General features: G+C 32.3%; 1 protein-coding gene across 1 annotated transcript in view; it reads left to right on the top strand.

The window, feature by feature from the left end:
* The window catches only part of LOC108917918 (carbonic anhydrase-related protein 10), a 461,749-nt gene that overhangs the window by 298,370 nt on the left and 137,460 nt on the right, over positions 1–25,919 (top strand). Inside the window, exon 5 of the mRNA XM_018724730.1 lies at positions 20,364–20,459. Coding sequence (XP_018580246.1) covers positions 20,364–20,459 — 96 coding nt within the window. The remainder of the gene's footprint in view (positions 1–20,363; positions 20,460–25,919) is intronic.

The raw sequence follows: 25,919 nt of genomic DNA, 5'->3' as shown, positions 1-25,919 counted from the left end.
AAAAAGTCGCGAAATGGTCATTTCCCAACTCTTTTCCCTGGCCTATTAAATAAACCACTTTCCCGTATAAATATTGACCAGCAGCAAAAAATGTGGTATAGTGTGATAATCTATTGGAATATCGTTCCGCATACAGTCGAATAGCTGCACTCGCATTACCTCTTGTTTCTCCATAAATTAAGTGCATATCAGCATACTCTTGGAAAGTAAACTCCATAATTACAATACCAAAATACCATTACTACTCCTCAACTTACTTTCTTTGGCAGTAAAACGATGTCAAATTTTATCACATGTCCATCAATCTCACATAATTCTCGACTGACTGTTTTGAATTAAATATTTAAAAGTGTTTGATATCTCTCAATAAATAAGCATTTTGTTTTATTTGTGCTCTTAAACACCCCCCCCCCCACAACTGAGGAAAATTAGATTTATATGTATATCTGACCATTTAAAAAGGTCCAACAAACAAGTGTGTAGACTGTTTCATTAATTTGAATAGCAACAGTAACATCTCTGTCACTGTTCATAAGATTGGTCCAAAACTGAAGACTTGTGCGGAGGAGGGGACGGCATATTAGTACGTTATATCGATACATTAAATGTATCGATTAATATATATATACATTAAATTGTTAGAATAAAAAAATCGTTACATTTAATTTCGGTTTATGTGCAATATAGAATGTAGAACGAGGTAAATTTATCGAGACCTGTACGTGTAATGCGGGGCAACCTCGTCGCTTGCACGATAACTTCACTTTCAGGGTGAGCTCGTGCAACATGTTAAATTTCACACATAAAGTTCGCTCGGGTTCGTAGTAAAAATGTACGTGCTGTATCGATTCCCAAACTTAGGTGATTTATTTAAGATGGATAGAGATGCGTAGGATAATGCCGACGTCAAATACTTTCCCAAAATAAATAAATTCCACCCGTATGGGAAAGCATCTTACCTGACCGAAACACTACATCAAACTGTCTAGAAACTCGGATGTCTTGCTTAACATTCGCCCCGCGTATAAAAATAAGTTTCGGTTCTGCATTCCGAGCACTAATATATGAATTTGAGAGGAACTTTAAATAAACTACCCGGAATAAATCCATTTAATCCGGGAACGTTATGGATATATACGCACTCACTTCCTTCCAATTTTCTTAAAACCCCCGAGGTTGTGTGGCTTCGTACTTTGGCTTGCGTCGCCGGGATATGCGACTATATTTAGACATAACTGGATGGAACAGACACCCGTATGCAGAAGAAATTACATCTAGCTACCGCACTTTGTTGCTTTCGTTTGAATTGAGGTCGTTGGTTTGAACTGAAGTATTTATTTGTCAACTGGGGCTTTTTAAATGAATTTATTGGTTTTGATACTGCAGTACATTAAAAAAAATTCGCTCAAATCCACTCAATTTTACTCATTAATGTATCAATTTCTGTCCACACCTCATTGAGTGCAATTTTCACTCTATTAATATGAGTACAACTAAAATTTTATGAATGAAATTATTGCAACAGAAGTGAGTGAATTTTACTCAAATCTGGGTTTCTGCTAACAAGTGAGTGACTCTTGACTCTATTCTGAGTATGCGAAACCATTTGTTAGGCTTACTTTTTCACTAACATTATTTAAATTTAACTATTATTGAGTAATTTTGTTCTATGAAAATTTCCAAGGGGGCGGCGCCTCAGAGCTCCCCCGCATTAGTCGCCGCAGCTTCCATTTCATTAATATCTGGAGTGGCTTAGCACCTCTTTAAATTTTTATTTAAATATCATTATATTAAAGTCATACACTACTAAGCTTTTTTAGAGACAATATTTTAGGTCTCGATTAAAGGACTTGATCGGGCGAATAGATTGCCATAACCTAAATTATACTTTACAGGTATACTATAGATTTATTTAACCAAATATTAATCGGGACATTTGTCCAGCACTACACGCCACACACTACGCCACGAGATGACCTAATGGGAATAGACAAAGACAACCCACGACAACCATACAATAGGGGTGGGATCACTCAATAATGAGGACATTTACTCCGATTTAGCTACAAGTGCACCAAAAACTAGTTTACCTGCAAAATTTATTCAACGGGTACTTATATTTGAGTGAAAGTACTCAGTTTTGAGTACTCAAAGTACTCAATATTGGTGCAAATTTCACTCAGTACCTTTGTTGCTTTCACTCACACCGATTTTTTTACAGTGTAAATCAATTTTGTAATAAACTAGATTCTATATTCCAGGCATGCGTTAACCCGTAAACAAAGTCAAACGTTAATGAAGCGTTTTTGCTTGCCACTGAGCAAAAGTTTGAAAGCAAACATCATCTACATCAGAAAATATTATTCATGGGATTTTAATATTTCAAGGAAATTATTCCAAAGTCAAACAGAAACTTATGCAGGCTACATATTTTTGAATTTAAGAACGAGAAAGAAAAATTTTCACATTTTTCAAGGTGAAGTAAAACATTCTAAAGTTCTTTTGAGTTAATTGGAAATAAATGATCCTGGTTGGATCCGAGATTTTTTTTAGAATGACGCTCCTTGACATGGAAAGTGATAAGGTCTAGAGGTGATAAACCGAGTCGATGCTGATTTGAAAAATTATTAGTTTAAAAAAATCTTTTATAACAACGGTGGAAAAAAAATCCGTTGGAATTGAAAAAATTAAAATTTTGAAATACAAGAAACTCATTTAATGAGTTATGTTAACAATAACAATATTTATAAAATCAAAACAACTAAAAGTTGATTTATTCTATAACAACATATGCATATAAATATACAAAAATTTGAAATAAAAATTATATACACATATATTTTAATTAGTATCTGGAGAAAGTTCCTTAGGAGAGTTGCCTTTCATGATTTTGAACTTAAGAATCCTTATCAGTACAATTAATGGTTATTTATATTTATATTCTTACTTCCGGAAATTCTTTTCACGAAATATATCGTACATGACTAGAAAAAGCATGGCACAACCCAAACTTCATTATTTAATAGCCGCGCCTCTTATCTCGAGCCAAAAAGGTATTTATATTGCTATAATTTATTAGGGCTATTACCAACGCTAATGGACGATAATGTTCGCGTGCCGTTCTAGTAGTTTTTAATGAATTTTTGGTATTTCCACTATTTAGTTATCTGATGTCCTCTTTTACACGTTCATTCTCCACAAAAAATGTTGGCTGAACACTGTTTTTCATTCATATCAAATTGTAAACAGTAGGTCTGCAATTTTTGTTCTCTATGCGATAATTCTTTTTCAAAATTTCTCGTTTAAATTTGATTAATATATTTCTGAAATAAAAAAACTTTTTAATAGGACTTATTAAGACATAGAAAACTAGAAAGAAACTACATAATTGCCATTTTAGGGATCTTTTTGCCTTTTTTACATTTTTATCGTGTTTTAAAAGCTCTAACGATTTTATTTTATTCTATCAATCTAGTAGATTAAATCAAATCTTTGTACTAGAATATACTATCTTTAGATAAGATCATATCCCCAACATGTTACAAGATATTCAAACGACATTATTACAGCATTCAACATTAAAACGACACGTTACTTCGATATTGCGACCGTGTATTTAATAAATGTTGGATATGAATATGAATATCGTCTTGATACTTTTAAGAAGCTTAGTAGAATTACAGTACCATTGTACCATTTGTTTTACTAAGGTAATTGTTTTACTTTATTGTGGTAGGTGCAAGCTTGTAAATTAAGTAACTGCTACCATAATAGCTTAAACTTAGTGAAGGATTAAGTGAAAGCAAATAACACATCAAGGATTGTTGTTATTTCTATGATCTAGAAATGACATGTAGAATTTTGTCTTTTCAAAACAATCAGGTGATAGATCTTAGATAAATAATCTGGTATCCATTCGGGAAAATCTAATATTCTTTTCAAAATATGATACATCCCTAGAAAAGTTCAAAACAAATATTTCAAAAATTATTCACGAAGTGTCAAAGATCAATTGATGCTTTAAAGACTACAGCAAACATGGCTTATTCAATTATTCTATTTTTGATATTATTTTGTTTAATTTAATGTTTAATTTTACGGCATTTTAAAGGCTACTTCAAATTAATTCTAAAAATGTCCCTAAATTATGTTTAAGAAGTAACTTAATAGATAAACTTGTTAATATTAGCTAACTAGATCACTCCCTCTTTGGAATCAATATCGTTTTCTCTAAGGTATACGTCACTAGAAGGGATTTCATTTTATTTTCAATTTATTCATTGTCATACCAAACCTTTTTCCTTTATTGCATTTATATATTTCTTCTTTATATTCCACATGCATTCTAATATTTAATTTGTGTCTACTACACATAGTACCTTCATAAAAAAAGATCCAGAAAAGTATTTAACCTAAACTGAATTTTGTTACCGAACAGTTTAGTTTTGTATTAGCCGTGAAAATTAGAACTTTCCTGATATTGTTTGTGAACACTGTTAGCGAACAGAGCTAGTTAATATTGTTCACATTAGCATGAACATGAATTTTGTTAACGAACAATGTTAGTAGGTTGCAAATGTTACTATAAATTCGTGATTTAAAATTTAAACATTGCTAATTTTGTTCGTAAACATTGTTAGCATTTACTGTTGTACTTCAATTTAAACCCCAATCTGTCATAAATAACCAATATGTTCGGCAATTATTATTTAATATTTTAAGCAGTACATATGTCAATTTGAAACTTTAATTCCTGTTACTTTCCAGAAGTAACGATTTATTTATTCTTAAATTATTTGAGTTTAAGATGGAGGTAACGACGTAACGCTTGTCTTTGCTAGCAATCAATCGTTCGTAAAGGCTGTTTGCGAACATAGTTAGACAACACTCACGTCAGTGTGAACCCGGTTTTACTGTAGATAATGAACAAGTCTATCAATGTTTTAATATTTAAGCATTCTTCTGTCAATTTGAAAATTTCTATTCATGTTAATTTGCGAACGTGAAGATTTTTTTCAATTTCAGTTTAAATTTTTGAAGTTGCTGGCGAAGATAGAAGTGACGAAGCCATGCTTGTCTTTGCTAACGTTGTTCGTAAACGTTGTTAGCGAACATAGTTAGACTACACTGTTCACGTCAGCGTAACCCGTCTTTATTACAGAAAGGGAACATGTTCATCAATTTCTTAATGTTTTAAGCAATGCTTCTGTTAATCTGAAACATCCTGCTCCTGTTATTTGGCAGAAGTAAAGATTATTCCAGTTTAAGTTTTTGAGACTAAAGAAATTGGAATAGGAGATGGAAATAACAACGAATTGCTTCGCTTTGCTAACATTGTTCATAGATAACATTTAGGTGCTGCCAATTTGAAACTTTCTGCTCTTGTTAATTGCGACAATTAAATATTTTTTGAGTCTCAGTCAAAATTTTGTAGAAGATGGAAATAACGTCTTGCTTTACTTTCCTAACATTGTTTGTTGACATTGTTAGCGAACATAATTAACTAATACCATTCGAGTTAGTGTGCACTCAACATTGTTATAGATAACGTATATCTTCCTTCTTTTTTGATATTTTAAGCAATACATCTGTCAATTTGAAACTATCTATTCCAATTCAATTTGCAGAACAAACGTTTTATTTCAGTTTCACTGGATACATTTGAGAAATTCGTGTGGAAGATGGAAGCAACAATATTGTGCTTGATAAAAAAAACAAGAAATGAACTTTTTCGTTGTTTTTCGGATAGCTATTTTCTATAAAGGGGCGTAGAGAGTTATTTATTCGACGCATAGCGCAGTTTTGGCGTTCTGCAACAAATCCCACTGTCGTTTTTATGTTCGAAATAGGCCCCACTCAAATATTTATTAGGAATGAGCTCGGCAATAAATATAATTTACGAGAGGGAGTGTACCGAAATTGGAACACACTGTACCGCTCTTTTGAAGAGCAATATATGTCGGAGGAGCGGGAGGCTGCAGGAGGCCTAAGCCCGCATTCGTCTTCGCGGATCCGAATGGGTCTTATTGAATTTCTTGAAAAGTCAGCGTGATGGACTGGGATATGTATCTATTCTGCGTTATTACTTTATTCCCATCGATTTAGCTCTTCTTTTGTGCCGCACACAGACTGTATATACATACATATTCCATTCGCCCGCCCAGAGACATCCAAACAACACTCATAAATATTAAATTCTTTTCCGTAAATTCCTGATAGTTTTATTGCTAAGCTGAAGTTAATGGCATTACTTGAATAGGAATGATTGTGCTGTGCACAGTGCACCCTCCGCATTATATTTCAGCGTTTATCTGGAGAGGAATTCTGATTTCCGGGTTTCGACGGCGCGCAAGAGACTCGTCTAAACAAACAAAATGTAAAGAAAATCCACTCGTAACCGGTAACGGAAACATTTTATAATTATTATAGGTCTATTTACTAAAAATAGATGCCATAGTTAAATGCTATAGTCACGCAGAGCGCTATGATACTATGTTCGTAATACATGTTGTAACAGCCAGTATTATGGCCACAGACAATGCCATTCCACTATTTGCTATACTCGCTCTGTATACCAAAAGTATCCATCACTGTCTTATGCTTAGGGTTACATAAAGTGCTATACTATTCTGTACACGACAGACGTTAAAACAGAAATTATTACGACCATACAGCTAATATTTCTACTACGCGGAGCTGGCAAAGCGACAGCTTTGTTTGCTGTACTATATGCTAGGATCACACAGAGCGATATGCTCATAGTAATATAGCGAACATAGTAATGTTCGCTATATGCTTTAAAACAGTCAATATTACGATCGCACAGAGCGCTATGTCTGTTATACTCGATATGTGTGTCACCATGTTAGCGTCACGCAGAGCGCTATGCTGCTAAGTAACATGTTACCTACGCAAGAGTCACACAGACTACACATAGAGCATGCTCTATGTTCGCTATATGTGTTATAATAGCCAATATTACGGCCACATAACAATCGTGCTAGCTTTGTTCGCTCGACTCACTGTGTGTATTAAAAGTAGCCTGATTACTAAATTCGCTATACACATTAAAAGTCAATATTATGCTCACAGAGACTGCCCTGTTGGTTGTGTCCATGAATATCAAAAATAGCAATCATTGTCTTTATTCTAAGGTCATATAGAGCACTATTTTAGCTATGTACGTTCACTATGCGCAATAAAACAGTCAATATTACGCAATATGTTTAATCTGTTTGCAGTATGTGTAGAAAATTCCCAATGAATTTATTTATTTATATTTTTAACATAGCGAACATAACTACTACAGAGTTTTATACGGCCCTAGCAATAAATGGACATAGCTCCACAGCATATGTACGATATATCGCTATGCTCGTGGTAGTAAAACCTCTAAGCAGAATTGCGTTTCGTCTACATCACTGATGATACAGTAAAATGAATTTTAATAATATGTTGAAGGTTTCTACTAACTTCTACCTTTCTAATTTATTTTAAAAATTGTTATTTTGCTGATAATGAAGCGATAAAGAAACATCAAAATCAGGAATTGCAATAAATACTAAATGGAAGCTACGCTAAGTTAAGTAATATAATTAACGTTGAAAATTTATAAAAATTTGAGGTTTGTAACAATATTTTGAAGGTTTCATACCTCAAAGTTATATTTACTCTAATATTCTTTCCTGGTTAGGAAGAATGCAAGGACTATGAAGTTAATATGAAGGGCGTGTTTAATTGTAGGACAGCTTAATAGTAATAACATTGGTTAAAAGAAATTCTTTTTTTAATATTATTCATCTTACAACTACATGATCATCACTAAAACATCTTATCATTTTTTGTATTTAATACTGATCCAGATCTGTATAAATCTCGTTCAGTACGATGCCTAATATTTCAGTGCAGCGATGCAATATCCAACAGAAGCAAACATCGAAATGGATTTTGAATTAGCGTCACTGTGATTTATTATCTATTGTACATTTCTTGGATGCAGGAAATAAAATATGCATTATATTCAAATGTGCTGCACCTAGAAACCGAATATAACTGTAATATTTGATCTTATGCATTGATAATTCTTCCCATGCCGCTGTATTTCCCAATAAAATTTGCAACTCTGGATAGAACAGAACAGTTGGTGGTAAACATTTCAAAATATGAAACAACATTTGCCATGATTTTAGTCATAGAAATTTAAAAAATGGTAGATTAGAAGTCAGATGATCTTATTTATTAATAGTCATTATTTCTGTATGAGATAATACAATACATTACACAATTTTTTTTATTTTAATTTAAAAATTTTGTAAATGCTAAATAAGTTCAAAATTTTAATAATTTAGTCCTACTTTGACTCTTTGTTGGATTATCCTTTGACTTTTCGCTTGATTGTTCTCAAAAAAAACATTAGAATACTTAAAAACCAGCAAATTGTCTGTATGTAACATGCCAAAATATATCTAAATGGCTCCAGAAAGCACTAAAATGTATCAAACCAACATTAGAATTCATTGTGAAATACATGCGTACCAAGTGGCATTAAAAATACGAGAAAAGCTTAAAAATATCTAAAAAACAACTAAATATGCCGAAGTACCTACCCCGAAAGACTTAAAGTACATCAAATGTATGGAAATATTTGAAAAGACTATGAGAACCTAAAAACTTAAGATCCCATGTGATAGAAGTCAGTAACTCTGCAGGTCAAGGGTCAGTTAATTCGAGGACAAATGTCAATGACTCTGATGCAAAAAGTCAATAGTCTACTGTCTAGTGTGTCCAAGGACAATGGTCTTTCCTTCTTCTATCATTGACCTTTGGTATTCCACTAATGACAATGAGTTTTTGACATATTCACACGATATTGGAATGATTTCTATATCGAAGTATTTCCGATACAAACAAAACTGTCCGAAGGGTTTTGAGGTATTTCAGTATGCATATACAGGGTGTAAGAAGTTTGACTGCCATTACTTCAGCATGAGAGAGTAATCATTAATGAACAAAAAAGTTAGATATTCCGGGGGTATAATACAGCGAGTATTAATCTTAGGGAGTTTCATCACAACGTGACAATAACGCTTAACTTAACGCTACACGACTGATGTAGACCACGTGTGCACGCGGCAGACTTGTCCTGAAATAACAAAAATCTACTATTATCGTGAAACATTTAGTAAATTTCAAGACAATTGTTTTTCAGTTTTTAAATAAATAAAATGTAGGTATCGATTTTGTAGTATGCAGATAGTGTTGTGCTTACATTTTAGGAAAATTACCACGTATGGTAAACATTTAAAAAAGCAAGGTGAAACACCTCAAGAAAAAGAAATAGTAGTACGCAAAAAACACTCCGTTAAGGTCAAATTCCAGATACCAACTGAATTGCATATTGCTGGTTGCTGGACTGTTAATACCTCGTGTCAATTGCCGCGCCGTTGCCACATTGCTCGATATGAATTTTATCGAATTTTAAATTTATTACAACGCTAATTATTTTCTAGAATTAAGCATAAAGAAGTTCAAAAAGTGATAAATTATGGTGTTCTATGCACGCAGTTATGTCAGTATTCCTTAATTAATCGAACTTTTGTACATCAAGTTGGAGATTTTGATCATTTTTTTCTCGGAAATGCTTAAGTTTAGGATCCATGTCATCTAAGGTATTTTTGTTTATTTTAATGTATTCTATCGTCTGTTAAAATTAAGGCAGTCAAACTTCTAACACCTTGTAAACACAATTTATAATATTGTACAACGCTGGGTTTTTAATATACATTTTTTATTTTGGATATGCTTTAAAAAGAATTTACCGATTTGATCCTAATGAAAAACTTATTTGTTAGAATTTCAAGCTACTAAAAGAAAACCCGCAATATCTTTATTTAAGCACGAAACTTATTTTTTCATCCAATATAAATTAAAAAGTTCATGTACAGTGATCGGAGTACTTTTACAATGACGCGTTTTAACGAAAACGTTTGGAATTTATTCTAAGTAAAGCAAGAACAATAACTGTCAACAGTCACAACTGTAATATATTTTGTTTTAAGGAACTGCTACAAACCCAGTTGAACGCGTATCAGTATTCAAAACACGAATTATGTCGCTATTTTTCGTGTCGCTGTCGTAAAATAAAAATTGATGTTAATTTCAACTCTCAGCGAAAGCGTGTTCGCTCTTTTTAGCAAAAATGGCTGAAGAACGGTCTAGAGAATCGCCTGACTCGCTAAGTTCCTTGTTTGTCAGGAATGACTTTATAACAGCCACAAATGTTGAGATCACTTGATATTTATAAGAGATAATAAAACCAAAGGAGTGATCAGTAACAAAGTTGTCATTTTTTATGGAAAAAAAAAATAAAAATGACGCGTGCAAAAATAGTGAATATTTATCTATACTAATCCCTACTAATATTATAAATGCGAATGTAAGTTTGTTTGTTACGCTTTCACGCGAAAACTACTTAACCGATCATCATGAAACTTGATAAACATATTCTTGGAGGTATTAGAAGTAACATAGGATACTTTTTATTAAAATAAATATTTTTGACGAAAGATTTTCTATATTTATTTACCCGCGAGCGAAGCCTACTAATAATAATCCCTACTAATACTATAAATGTGAATGTAAGTTTGTTTGTTATGCTTTCACGCGAAAACTACTTAACCGATCATCATGAAACTTTGTGCACATATTCTTGGAGGTATTAGAAGTAACATAATAACCTTTTTATTAAAAAAAAATATTTTTGACGAAAGATTTTCTATATTTATTTACCCGCGAGCGAAGCCTACTAATAATAATCCCTACTATTATAAATGTGAATGTAAGTTTGTTTGTTCCGCTTTCACGCGAAAACTACTTAACCGACCATCATGAAACTTTGTACACATATTCTTGGAGGTATTAGAAGTAACATAGGATATTTTTTATTAAAAAAAAATATTTTTTACGAAAGATTTTCTATCACTCTGCGAGCGAAGCCGCGGGTAAAAGCTAGTATTATAAAGAGGAAAGATTTGTATTTTTGTATATATGTATGTTTGTTACGAATAAACTCAAAAACTACTGGACGGATTTCGATAATTCTTTCACCATTAGAATGCTACATTATCCCTGAGTAACATAGGCTATATTTTTTACTAGAAAAAAAATTGGGATCCCTACTAAAACTTCAATAATGCAAACCAAAGTATGAAAAAAATTGCCATAAAATGTCTTTTATCGCATGCGCTGCGGAAACTATGAATGATAGAACAAAAAAATGTCCTACAATATTAAAGAACATATCAATATCTATAAAAAAAACTTCGCGGTACCATATGTCCAACTATTATGGTTATGTCACTATCTATATCTATATCTATATCTATATCTATAGTAATATTATAAAGAGGAAAGATTTGTATTTTTGTTTGTATGTATGTTTGTTATGAATAAACTCAAAAACTACTGGACGGATTTCGATAATTCTTTCACCATTACAATGCTACATTATCCCTGAGTAACATAGGCTATATTTTTTATATCCTAAAATGTTTAAAATAAATGTCCACCCGTGCGAAGCCAGGACAGGCCGCTAGTTTGAAATAAAGGGATTTAAGAATATACAGGGTGGGCCACCCGTAACGCCTCGGTGGCTAGGGTCCAAATGGCAAGTGTTATAGAAACTTGTTTAGATGGGTATGTGTAGGTTGATTACGTCTACATATTAAAAATATTTTGAAATATACAGGTTGTCCAGGAAAAGCGTACCATATCAAAGTTATGTATTTTTAAATGGAACACCCTGTATTTGGAACATCCCGAATTTTACAGCATTTTGAAAGCACCGTAAATAAATAGGTGAACTTTATTAAAGGTTCTGCAAATCTAGGACTTATTGTTTGTGAGATATTTGAAATTTACTGAAAATGCAGGCTTAGCATAGAAATTTAATATTAGCAATAAAAAATAATTTTAAGGAAGCATATTTGGAAAGAGTATTTTAGATCCTTGAGGTTATAAATTATTATATTTGTCGTCACTTAGTATTATCCAGGGTGTTCAAAAAACTGCTGGATACTTTTCTCAACTTTAAACAGCAATAACTTGGTTATTTTAAATGGGACACCCAGTATATTTTTACTTTGGGAGTTAGGATATTTAAAACGCTTTCAAACTCTGTATAGGTTTCCTATATCTATCTCTAACGGTATTGGGGATACTAGTGCCGTTTCGTTTTTTATCGAATTTTGTTGAAAAAGTTTTAAATTTTCTAACTCCCGAAGTAAAAATATGCTATGCTATATGCTACGCTAGGTATCCCATTTAAAATAACCAAGTTATTGCTGTTTAAAGTTGAAAGAAGTATGCAGCAGTTTTTTGAATACCCTGTACAATACTAAGTGACGATAAATATAATAATTTATAACATCAAGGATATAAAATGCACTCTCCAAAGCTGCTTCCTAAAAATAATTTTTTTATTGCGAATATTAAATTTTCACACTAAGCCTGCATTTTCACTAAAATTGAAATATCTCACAAACAGTAAGTCCTAGGTATGCAGAACCTTTAATAAAGTTCACCTATTTTTATAGTGCTTTCAAAAATGCAGTAAAATACAGGGTGTTCCATTTAAAAATACAGAACTTTTCCTGGACACCCTGTATATTTCAAAATATTTTTAAAATGCAGCCATAGTCAACGAGGCGTTACTGGTAGCCCACCCTGTATTACTTTTTATTGGATTTATAGTTTCATAATTTATTCACTAAATGTTATATATACCAAAAGAGGTAAAAAACGAAACTTAATTAATTTATCTTGAAGACATAGATAAGGCTGAAGTAGAAGATATGATATCAAAATTAAACCCAAAATCTACATAATATCTACATAATATGGTTTTCAATTAAATAAATTACTACAGATGCTATAGCCAAATTGATACAATTAATTTATCATAACCTAGACTATAAGTAAACTACTTACTCTATGCATGTTTCTGGAATTGGCTAAATGATTCGACACATTGAATATATGAATATGATAAATATGAGTTTAGAGGGGATCTGTGTAGCAGTGCGTCAAAATTGGTAACAATTTTAGTGAATAGGAGGAAATTAAGTATGGTGTACGTCAGGGTATAATTTTAGGCCCTGTATTGTTTACATTACCCGTTAATAATAATAATTTGATTAGTGTCAATAGTCATGCGCTTGTATATATGAAGATGCCCATTATGTATTTAATTCAATCTACATCTGGTAAAAAAGAAAAGTACAATAAAATTGCAAGTCAAAAATGTTTTATTTGATTGTATGATCTTGTACCCTCACATGTAAAATAAATAAAAAAGACTTAAAATTAAAAATGCATCATAGACTTTAATAGTAATATATTGAATAATATCTGGTTAGAATTTTTTCTCTTTACCTAGATTTGCATTTTAATGAAATAAAATACAACTAAATTTGGGAAAAGTGTGATTAACTGAGACCCTGTACAAGCAGGATGTGGCTTCTAAGGCAAACATTTTCTAGCATGTTTTTTTCTTAATGATTTTATAATTCTAGTTATGAATGTACTATTAGGACATAAATTAATTATTATTTTGAAAGAAATTCTGTTTACCATTTGAATTAAAATATTGTGCTGGGAATTTATAAAGTTGAAACGCATCTCCAACTGCCCCATTTTGATTAAACATACGCTGAAGTATTCGTAGGATGTTCAAAACACATCTTGGCTCTCCTAACATTTCCCTCTAGCTCCACGGACTTTTAGAAAGGAATGTGGACGAGATCGATTTTAAATAATACACTTAGCCATGCGGTATAAAATAAGCTCGGTTCCTTCTCATGTATATAAAATAGTGCACGAGAAGCGCCAGCAACATATTTTCATAATAAAAGTAAGCTTTATTCATGGTGACAGCCATAAAAGAGTTTTAAGTATGTGGATCATCGTGATTATGTCGAGCATAAAGAGTTTGACCCCGTACGTCTTCTTTAACACAAAGACTTGCACCAGCACCAGACCATAAATATCAATACGAGTCAGGACGAGGCGACTATTTATCCGACATTTTAAGTTTTAAGTTGGAAATATGTACCAGTAATAACTTGAAAATTTTACTGCGGTTAAAAACCAAGTCGATGGTCTCATGCTGGCTCGAGAACTAGTCGATTTTGAAGCTGTCAAAGCCAAGAAAGTGATTTTACGACAATGAGGAGCATACTTTATTTACTTTGGGAGTATGCAACAGGCTTAAATCCCAGTTACAGGATTTGGTTCGCAAATCTGATAATATACGATATATTCTATATATGTAGATGTACAAATACACAACTGCATAGGTTTACAGTTAGACTTTATTGTTTAACTCCATTACATACAATGCAACGTTTAAATCCATGAACAATATTACACCAGAAAGCAGCTGGTGTAGCATGACCAGTGGCTTTATTGTTTAATATTAAAGTTGTACAGAATCCTTTATAATCCAACTATCAATTCAGAAAAAGAAGAACGTCAATTTTTTCTCTTTTTGCCTTTAATCTGCTGCCCCTTCAGACAAATTCATCCCCTACCCTTAGTGACTCAGGAAACTAAACTTAGTCTTCACACTATTTGTGAGTTCACCATCTACGGTCTTATAAAAATAACCAAAATGTTGAGGTTCACCATTTTACTTCCCTCATAATGATGGAACACCCGGAAAAAATTATAGACTTATATATTAGTTTTTTAAAGACTTTATACTGTTTTAAGTGAAAAAAGGTGTACTTGTTTCTTAAATTAAATGCAGTTAGTAATAAATTTGGGTCATCTGAGAACGACAGTTGGTTGTTTTCCGGTATGTACTTGGTACTAAGATGGATTTTTTATGGTTTACGCTTTTATCTCGAAAACGATTCATTTTAAACGCAGGAAAAAATAACATTAAGTAAATTTAAAGTTATTTATGAGCGAAAAATATTTTGATGTTGAATTTTGAGTGAATTTAACATTTTAACAAAGAAACAAGCTTCTCACCCCAACTTTTAGTTAGAAGAACTAAAATACGTGGCAGTGAGAAAAGTTGTGTAAAAATCATTCCATTTGTTGTGATTACGCATTTTTAAATCAAATTAAATGTTCAAATTGTTGACCACACAGGAAAAGAAAAAACATAGCAATAAATATTGACCCCATTGTCAGTATGCAATGAAATAATTTTAACAATATTTTTTAATCAATATATCAAGATAATCAGTTATAATATCACAAGAGCATAGAAAATATTCGATTATACTTTCGAGTCACGAGACGTATTCTGCGAAACACAACGACAGCGCAGCTGGAGTGGTGTTTTAAGGATATACGTCGAGTGAGGAGGTTAGTATAATCGAATATTTTCGTTTGCTCGAGTGGTATTCGATACGATTATATAATTCAGAGCTTGAACCGAAGCGTTCCATTTTTTTTTGACGTTAATTGACAAATGTTAAAACTATCGTTACCATGACATAGTTCACATTGTTGGAGGAAGCGAAACACCAAAACGGTTATACCACGTCGTCAAGAGTATAATCGCTTATCAATACATAGTAACTACGTAAAATTTGTAATTGCTATAGGCTAAATTTCTAATGAATTATATAATCACAAGTATCCAGTTCAATTATTGTTGAGCAGTGTATTATCGATTTCAGTTCTGAATTTTTTTTGTAAGTCAAGCAAAATATTTTGTGTTTATTTTGCTTTTTTTTCAATTCTGGTAATTTTGATTGTTCACTTGTCACCGTTTAGTCACCTAGAAACTGTTTCGGAAAGTATATGGGTCCGAACTTAGGTGTTATTCTAATAGTCCAATTAATGGACCTTTAAATCGCAATTATCAACTTGCCTTATTAAAATTAACAGAGTTAGGGTGGCTAGAAGTTAAGTAATGATATCTGTTTAAAAAAATCATAACATGCAGAAAAATGAATGAATTTTATAATTTTTTTTCAATCTACTCTGAAAAATATAAACTTTATTTTCGGACAAATAGATATATTTTTAATTTTTAATAATAAAGTTATAACAATTTCCAGTTTTTAATCGTTAATTTTTATGATCTAACTCTAAAATATTTTTTTAGAAATAAAAAATCACTTTCTCTTTTTAAAATTATTATAACTTTTTAACTAAAAATAAAAAATATATCTATTTCTCTGATTATATAATTCATTAGAAATTTAGCCAATAGCAATTACAAATTTTACGTAGTTACTATGTATTGATAAGCGATTATACTTTTGACGACGTGGTATAACCGTTTTGGTGTTTTGCCTCCTCCAACAATGAGAACTATGTCATGGTAACGATATTTTAACATTTGTCAATAAACGTCAAAAAAAATGGAACGCTTCGGTTCAAGCTCTGAATTGGAAATCAAACAACAAATAGAGAATCTAACTCCCCAAAATACTTTAAAAACGCACAAATATGTCTGGAAGCAGTTTACAGAATTTTGTGAACAGCGAAATTGTAAGCTTTCTGCTCAAACTTCTGAAGAACTATGTATTGAAAAGATGAGAAACAAACAAGATTCTGCCAATTCTACTATCGCCAGCACTTCAAATTCATCCTCTAAGGATAATACAACAAATATTTATTATAATAATTGTACTTTTAATTTCACTAGTAACCAATAAAGTTAGTTAATTTATTATGTAATCGTACTAGTAACCAATAAAGTTAGTTAATCATTATGTAATCGTATCGAATACCACTCGAGCAAACGAAAATATTCGATTATACTAACCCCTCCTCACTCGACGTATATCCTTAAAACACCACTCCAGCTACGCTGTCGTGGTGTTTCGCAGAATACGTCTCGTGACTCGGAAGTATAATCGAATATTTTCTATGCTCTTGTGATATTATAACTGAAAATATAGTTTACATTTTTTAGAGTAGATTGAAAAAGAAATTATAAAATTCATTCATTTTTGTACTTGTTATGATTTTTTAAATTTCTGAAATCATCTCTCAACTTCTAGTCTCCCTAACTCTATTAATTTTAATAGTACAAGAAAAATTAGATCATTCTTATGTTCTACAACTTTTATAAGAACCTTTTTTTTCTAACTCTTACTCCTTTTAAGTGATCTTGAAAAACCCCTATATTTTCACCCCTGGCCAGGGGTTGAAAAAAATTACTGTCACTTATTGTTATAATATACCTCAAACTAACTTATATAAAAAATTCAGGCAAGTTGACCAAAATTACGTTTAAAGGCCCATTTAATTGTACTAATATTGTGATATCATAATGTTTTGTCCCCAGAAAATAAATAAATAGAAATTTAAAGAACTATACATATTCAATATTTGTGCGATATTTTTGTCATTCCTAGTTTTTTAATTATCCAAAATTATTCACAGTTTCATTCAAAATTTCACCTTTAACATATCGCGCCTTTATTAAAAACTGTTTTATTTGTGAAATCACGATAGAATTGAATATTACAACTGTGTGTTTATCTTGGTACTCGGCGAAATAAATCCGTCGTTTTTCTGTTATTTTGTGCGAACTCTCCGACCAGCGTCGTCTTGCACCGGCGGATATAATCCCGGCATCGGATTAGTTTCACGTTTTGCTGGCAGAGGATCAGGGATTCGCCCTGAATGTAATTCGACATGAAAATGTCCCGGGGGACAGGCTCCATCAACAATCACTAATCACTGGCGACACTAAGTGTGAGAAAGTAGAAAATGGGAAATTTGAACCTCGATAATAATTTTCCCCAAGGGATAGGATTTTATTAGCTATTCCGGGCTAACCAGGGTAGAGTTACCGCTATTATAAATTTATTTTAGCACTTTATTTATTTTTTACGCGCGGCGGTATTTTTTATGGGACGCCTAGTTTTATACACACGTTAATAAAATTATCTTCTCAACATTTCCATGTAAAAAATTAAGCCTTTTCCTAAATATTCCACAACAATGTGGCTTTAATAGAAAATAATTTCTTTTCTGAAACGGAGATAATTATTATCACCCTGGAAACTACACTTCGACGCTTTCCGAAAAAAATGAAGGAAGAAAGAAAGGTTCTTATAACACCCCATGTAACGAATTGTTAAAACCTTCGAATCTGATTGTATCAAAATCTAGTGTATCAATCTGCGGGAAAATCCTCACTTCTCACTTCTCCTGTCAACAAATCGAACTCAGCCGTCGTCTTGGACGTGAAAGAAAACGCCTTCAGGGTGGAGAACTTACTATAGAAGCCAATGAATAAGAATATCAAAAACAATCCGAGCAAAAATTTGAAGTGGCTAGGCATTTCGACAGTCCTACTAAATTACATGGACTTTTCACTCTAACCGACTCTAGAGCATGTCAGCTTTATTGCCTTTTAAAGATTCACAAACTAATCTACCACTCTGTGAGTGTAGTTGGATTTGTAATTTACGCATTCGTGCCACAGAAGATTAAGTACCTAGTGGAAGAAATTGAATACCATGTCAAACAAAGATGGAGATTGTATGACAAAAGACATTATAGTAAGTATAGATCTGACGTGATTCTTAACAAAACAGCCAATTAAAGTAGCTTCGAAAAAACTATATCCAAAACTCATTGCAGAAAACAAGAGAACGAGAGTTTAGTAGAATCAGCAAAATATGCACACGAACTTTCCTCTCCTTTAGGGACTAATTTTACAAACAAACTGAAGAAACAGCTATGTGCTCACCTTTAACTTAAGCATTTGTTATAATAACATAGAAAATTTTCTTGGCCACCTTCAATCATATACTTACTCATCAAAATGGGAAAATTAAAATTAACAAATGTCAATTATTTTATTTTTAATTAATGATAAATTCAACTAATTCTGGCAAATGAAGCTGCTGGAAATTGTGATTTATACAAAAACCAAAAACCCCCAGAGATTCAACAGGTTACTGCAAGGAGTCGAAAAAAACTTCAACAAATCAACAAAGAATGTTATTTCTCAGTCAAAATTAGAATTGTGCAAATAAATATAAATGTTTCAGCCAGCAAAGGAAAACATAAACAGCAAAAGAATATGTGGGTTCTAATATGAATTTAATGGGGAAAATGAAGAATTTTATGACGAAAGAAGTGGTTGACTGGGTTCAGTGTATATCTAACTAATTTCTTAAATATCTTCTTTAATATCATTATACAAGCAACGTGAAAGACATTTACAATCATACAAATAAACATTTTGCGTTACTGATATCATTACAGCACAATAAAATTTGTTTCAAAGTAAAGTAGTTCGAAGAGTAAAAATTAGTGTGGATTTTCCTGGATCAGTAAACAAAGTTCAACAAACTACACGAGCACAAAAAACACTTTGTGAACTTTATAAACCCAAGTTTTGGGCGGAGTTATGCATATTTTCTACGAGATTAAATTTGCTCTCTATCTTGTTGGAAAATAGCTACTGTATCCTTATTTATCATTAGCCGTATGCATCTAAAGTTCACGGATAACATTTTCCCGATAATCCCTCTATAAAATGTGGTCTTTGCTTTTAATCAAGCGTAAAATAAAGAGTTTGGTTTTGCTACATAAAACATAATATGATATGAACATAATAATCATGTGAAGTGAAATTTTATAAATGCGATTAAACTTTAGTAAGCTTTATGATCTATAAATCTATAAATTCTCAAATGTGTTAAATGTAGATTGTATCTATCTCTCCTATGGAATTAAATTTTAAATATTTTTTTATTACATATCTTTGACTGTAGCTTTGGCTTTGCACAAAAGATCTCTTATTTCCGAAGAAACATTTCCATATTTCTGTGCTCCGACGCAGCAAATGATATAGTTCCTCAACTCACAGCTTGCTTTGATGTAAAAGGCAATTTGCGCGAAAGTTATAGTTATCTGGAATATAGAGTTCCTTTTTTCGCTCTAATATAATTGAAAATCACAATTTTTTATCTCAATGTATGGATTATTCCTTTTTACCTTATTCTTACGATATTTTAAGACATAGATTATATCTATACATCGAAAGCATAATGAAATAAAGAAAATTTTATATACAAGGTGTCACTAAACATTCTCAATGACGTTAAAATAAGTAGTAGTAATTACGGGAGGATGCAAAAGAATCGATTTAAAGTTAAAATATCGTTTCAGAATTAAATTATTTGATGTTAATAATGTCAGCCCTTTAAATTTTGTTCTAACTGTAAAATATTTATAAAATAATTCACTCAAATACCTTTGAATTTACATTTATTTTTTGACCGAGTACAATAAATATAAAAAACTAAGCTAAACGGAACTTTTGTAAATATAAGTATATTGTTAATTATTCATATTTATGTGTTTTTTTTCAGATACAGTTATACGGATTTAACAAAGAATTGTACCACAATATGTCAGAAGCGCAACACAAGTCGCAAGGAATTGTTGGCATCTCGTTAATGGTCCAGGTAAGTAAGTCAAAAAAATTCAGTAAATAATCCATTCGTGGCAAATCAGGGAGAGCGAGCGAGACAATCGAATAAAATATATGTAAACTGGAAGTTTTAATGAGGAGAATTTTTCTGTCTGCTTTCAGTAATAACCGCATTTTCGTAGGAGTAAAAAACACTCTACCAACTACAGAAATGATCGTTAAAAGTTCATCTCGTGTTTATCTATCAGTTTTAATCAGTTATCCTTATGGAAAGTTTTAGTTGGTAGGAGTCGATAGTATTTGCGAGTTGAAGTTTTGCCTACGCAGAAAATGACCTCAGTTTTATCTTCTACATCCACGAGTTATAGCAGATAGAAAAGTATGTTTGTTCATTTCTATTTATTTATCTACCTATATCCCTAATAAAAAATAAGCTTAAATTTTATCAAAGTGTTTGGATGGACAAATTTAAAATATACACCGTTCCTGAGGTATCGTCAAAAAACTGAAAAAAAAAACTATTTTTATTGCATCCTATATCTTGAAAACGGACAAAATACCCACGTCAAGAGAAAGTCAACGGAAAGTGTTTCCCCGCTGTTTCTGTTGTTTAAAAGAACCCGCTCCCGCTTTTGCTCTGTTCTCCCCACTGTTTATGCTGCATTGGAAGACCCGCTATATTGCATCCGGTATATTGCACGATTGGTGAAGGAGGATCGCTGTGTCGCGTCGGGGACACTTCTTTGAGGGTGAGTTCAATTTCATCATAACCGCTTCCATCTATACCGCACAGTATCATTAAAAACAGGTTGCCATATTACCTGAAGTTGCTCTGCTTACAAGTGCTATAAAATTAGAATTTAAGAAATTATTTAGGGTGGATTTGTCTAGAGCATGTATTCACAGATATACTGTGCTCAGTTACAGTTACCCCTCTAATAGTCCAGTCACTGAAGGCGAAAATAATGTAAAAGTTCCCGGAATTTTTTCGGATAGCATGGATTTTTCTGAAAAAATTGCATACAAGCTTATCTGACCCCCCACTTCAAAAGTTATATTTCTAGATGTGTGCTTTTTTCTATTTGGGGGTGAAACGTATTTTAAAGATTCAATATGTTCAAATATGTTAGATAAAGTTCCTTTCATGTTTTTTAATATAATTTAGGAAATTTAATTACTTTTCAACCCTTAAGAATCCTTAAAAACTATCTTTCCATGGCCAAAAAAATAGAAAAAAAAGTTTATTACAGTTTAAAATATTATTTTGGTGTATTCACAATGTATTGCATATCTTTTGTTAATCAATAGAAAACTTACGACTCATTACAAAGTTGCAACCCTCAAGTGCAAGTGATTTGCAGTTTTTTTGAGCCCTTCGTTTTTTAGATTTGTAAGCCGAAAGGACTCGGGAAAGGCAGCCTTGGAGCTTAGTTTTGAGCTTCTAACGGTCATAACTCAAGTCCAATTTTGTCCTACAAAAATTTAAAAAAGCAAATTGTTCAAAACCTACAATTTCTTATTATATCATTTGTTTAATAACTTTGTTAGTTTTTGAATTATTTTGAAAAAAAGGCGATTTTTTAAAAAATTTAAAAATTTTATTCAAAAGTAAATGAAATATTTTTTTTAATTTGGGCATCTAAATTCGTTCAAAATTCCCAGAATCTACTGTTAATACATAAATAAAGTAAATTGCAGAAGGAATACGTTTAATTTTTTTTTACGTCAAGTCATTAATTTTAATGCCGATATTTTTTTCAGGCAATCATTTTATTGATTGTAACTTCATTAGTTTTCATGCTAACGGCTTTTACCACCACTTAATATAAAGATCTTTTCGAGAACTTTAATAAGTGTTATATAAGTTTTCCTCGAAAAACCTTTAATTTTTCCGCTACAAGACCTCGAACGTTTCGATTATAGATAGCTCTCTCCGAAATTGACTTCAACTTCTGGGAGTCATAACTCAGGTTCTATACCACCTACAAAAATTAAAAAAGCAATCTCTTTGCTATTTAATTACCTTCATTTTTGCTTATGATAATTTTTTTGATATAACTTGTAGTTTTTGAGATATTCGCGAAAAATGCCTGAAAAACATGCATTTTTGGGCTAAAAATGTTTAGGCGCAAATTACTCAAAAAGTATTAACTATACAAAAAATTCTTATGGAACATTTTTTGCTTAGAATTCATCCCTCTATCGAATCGTGAGGCTAATTTTAATAAAAAAAAATTCCCACCCTCCAGAAGGGGTGGCATCCACCCTTAGGGTAAAAGCACACATCGGCACTATATTACTTTTGTTTCTTGGGCTATTCCCTAGCTACAGTTCAAATTTCACGTCAATCTATTCTATCAGAAAAAAGTGATAGCCAAAATGCTTCAGTGACTGGACTATAATAAAAATTAAACATCTATATCAAAAATATACCCAGTTTCCACGGTATTAAAGTGGGTGTGAGAGCATGACAGTAATCGCTGGCCGTGTGTCGTTGAGGGAACGACAACTATTAACAAATAATTTGAGCGGACTGCGGCGCATAGTGTTTATTTCAGAGTAGTTACTTTTTATGGATAGCGCCAGAGACAGTTCAGCGTTTATTTCGGCCTTGCCGTATTTTATGTAGTGACCACGATGTCCCGGACAACTAATATTACACAGCCCATGGACAATTCGGAATTCCTTTGTTTAATATCGCGCAAAAATTTATTTCGATGGGCACGCCGCCCACCGCAGCTGCTGCAAATATTTAAATTCTTTTACGGGGGTAATTGTTTTACGTCCGGTTGGTAAATAACTGTAAAAAAATACTTTCGCTAACATTTCCGTAATAAAACTGTGTATTTTTTGGTTTGTTCTGATGTGTAACAAATATCAGAGCCAGAGTAATGCATGTGGATTTTAATAGTGGCAAAAAAATTTGCTAATTCACTTTGAATTAACTCAGCAGCTCTTCTTTAACGGGAAATTGTTTATTACCGTATTTTCCTATATCTGTGGTCATATTATACTTTGTTCAGACGTCGTGACAATTTGACACATTGATATTTTTCCACCTATTTTTCAATTCAAACTTGAAGTAATTTTGATAACAGAAACAAAATAACTTAGCTTCAATCCCATGCCACAGTTGTCCATCACTACCAATACTCACAGAGTACACTTTTTGTCTTAACGTTCCCGAAATTAATAAAAAATCACAGGGACTTAATACAGGTGAACGTGGTGGCCAGTGAATCGGCGTGTTGTGCCCCGTGCCGACCATCTGCCTAGATGCTGATCATTTGAATGTTCTCTTACATTGCGACTGCAGTAAGTGTTACTGATAAAATAAATCCACGCGCTGAAAGTGTCTTTTCCATAACGACAGGGGGTCTTCATCTTCACAGACATTCTGGTTATAGATGTAAAACACAATTAGTCCGTGAAAAGAATTTTCTTGTGGAAACTGATATCTCCAACTCTGTAATGGAAAATATTCTTGGAGGTTTGAAGACGAGCAGCAGGATCAAGAGGTAGAAGTTGTTCATTGTTCACTGTACTTTTAGCGACTACAGTACTCATATTATGAAACTGGTTGCCAAGAACCGTTTCCAGGATTTCTTCTTCCATGATGGGTGTTCGACCTTGACTAGAACGTCCGACAATATCTCTGTTAATTTTAAGGTAACCAGTTTCTCGAAGACGTCCTTCAATATTTCTGAAAGTTTGTAATCGTATATACAGGGTGTCCCAGAATAACGTGTACAACGGAAGACCACAGATTCGTGGACTCAAAATAGGTAGATTTAGGTTAATTCACCAATATCCGAAATCGCTTGGTTTAACCGCTAGATGACCTCAAAGTTCGTGAATTTTTTTTTGCTTCATTCCGTGTTTACATGGTTTTTCTTTAATATTTCTCATACTATTTTCTCCTAGGTTTTCCTTGGCCTTCTTTTTACCTTCATTTTATGTATTTTTGCTTGTCTTCCTTCTTCCATCTACTGTAGATGATCCCACATATTTTCTTTACTATATAGCAGATTCAATTATCTAATTATTTATAGATTATCAGAAAAATTAAGGTCTATTATAGTATATTATTCAACGAGCGTATAATGATGGGTATTATTGACGAGGTGAAGTTTACGGCCACGAGACGCAGGCGAGTGGCCTAAATCACCGAGTGGATAATACCCATTATACGGGAGTAGAATACTATACTTTATCCACGACTACTAAATATTTTTGTTGAAGTTTTTTTTGTTTTTAGTTCGTTTTTTAACACAATTTAACACAAAATATCAAAACACTGAGAAATCTATGCACACAAACAATAATGTTGACAGGTTTGAGTCAAATTTGTTTTGTTTTAAAAATTACTTAGATTTATGAAATGTTTCGAAAAACATGGTATGTTAAGAAACAGATATACGACATGCACAAACGAAGTCGCTGATGGCTCAGTGTACATGCTCCTTCCCTTCCGACCGCGGGTCCCGGGTTCGAATCTGGTCTAGGAAAATTCACTTTTTAAAATTTTTTTTTTATATGTACAGCACTGAATTGAAAATATTTAGTGGTTTACACGATAAAATTTTAAAAACCGATTGATTGTAGCAGAACAATATAATATAATAGCTAAATCAAGGAAGCATCTGACAGTAGTGATTAATGACTCATTAATCACTGCCGTGATTAATGGGTATTAATAAGGTCGAGCAAACAGACGTATAATGGGTACATTATACAATAGTCGTGGATAAAATATATAAACCAATTTTTATAATCATTAACATCTACACCAAAAGCTCTTCTTTGTTCCAGGATCAATCGCAAATATCGGATCGGTTTTTATTTTTTTCTATTCTTTTTTTTTCAGATGAACCAATTTCAAAAGTTCTTGTAATCGAAAAATGTATTTGCTTTACTACACCATCTATAAGTACTGCTACAAAGTTGAAATTATTTATATCCGCTATATAACAATTTTTATGGAACTTACATACATATATCGTCATTTTAGATGTATTAATCGGGCGATGTTAAATTTGTAATTTTTACACTTTTCAATCTCAATTCGAATTAGTATACAGGGTGTAACAAAAAGGGTGGGCTAGCTATACATAGCCATATTGTACTCATCAAGACGATCAAAAAAGTTTATATACACATCTGCTCTAAAATGCTTCGTTTCTGAGTTATGGACACTTTAAGTTTTTAGTTTCCTATAGTTCTGGTACAGTAACAGACCATTATCAAGTAATCCAAGATTATAATTGCGGTTGGTGTCATGGTGACAGTTAAGTATCTGACTCTATTAATACATTTTTTTGTAATTAATTTTACTCACTGAAAATGGAAGATTATTCCTTTGAAGAAATGTCAAGCATGCATTTGATGTATGGGTTGGCATACTGCAATAGGGCTGAAGCAAGACGACTTTACGCAGAGCATTTTCCACACCGACGTTTACCCAATGAAAAAACCTTTGAAAGGCTACATAATA

The sequence above is a fragment of the Anoplophora glabripennis genome, unplaced genomic scaffold (assembly GCF_000390285.2).
Source record: "Anoplophora glabripennis isolate ALB-LARVAE unplaced genomic scaffold, Agla_2.0 scaffold3, whole genome shotgun sequence".
In the NCBI taxonomy this organism is placed as follows: Eukaryota; Metazoa; Arthropoda; class Insecta; order Coleoptera; family Cerambycidae; genus Anoplophora; species Anoplophora glabripennis.
This window is presented reverse-complemented; position numbering and strand designations above follow the sequence as displayed.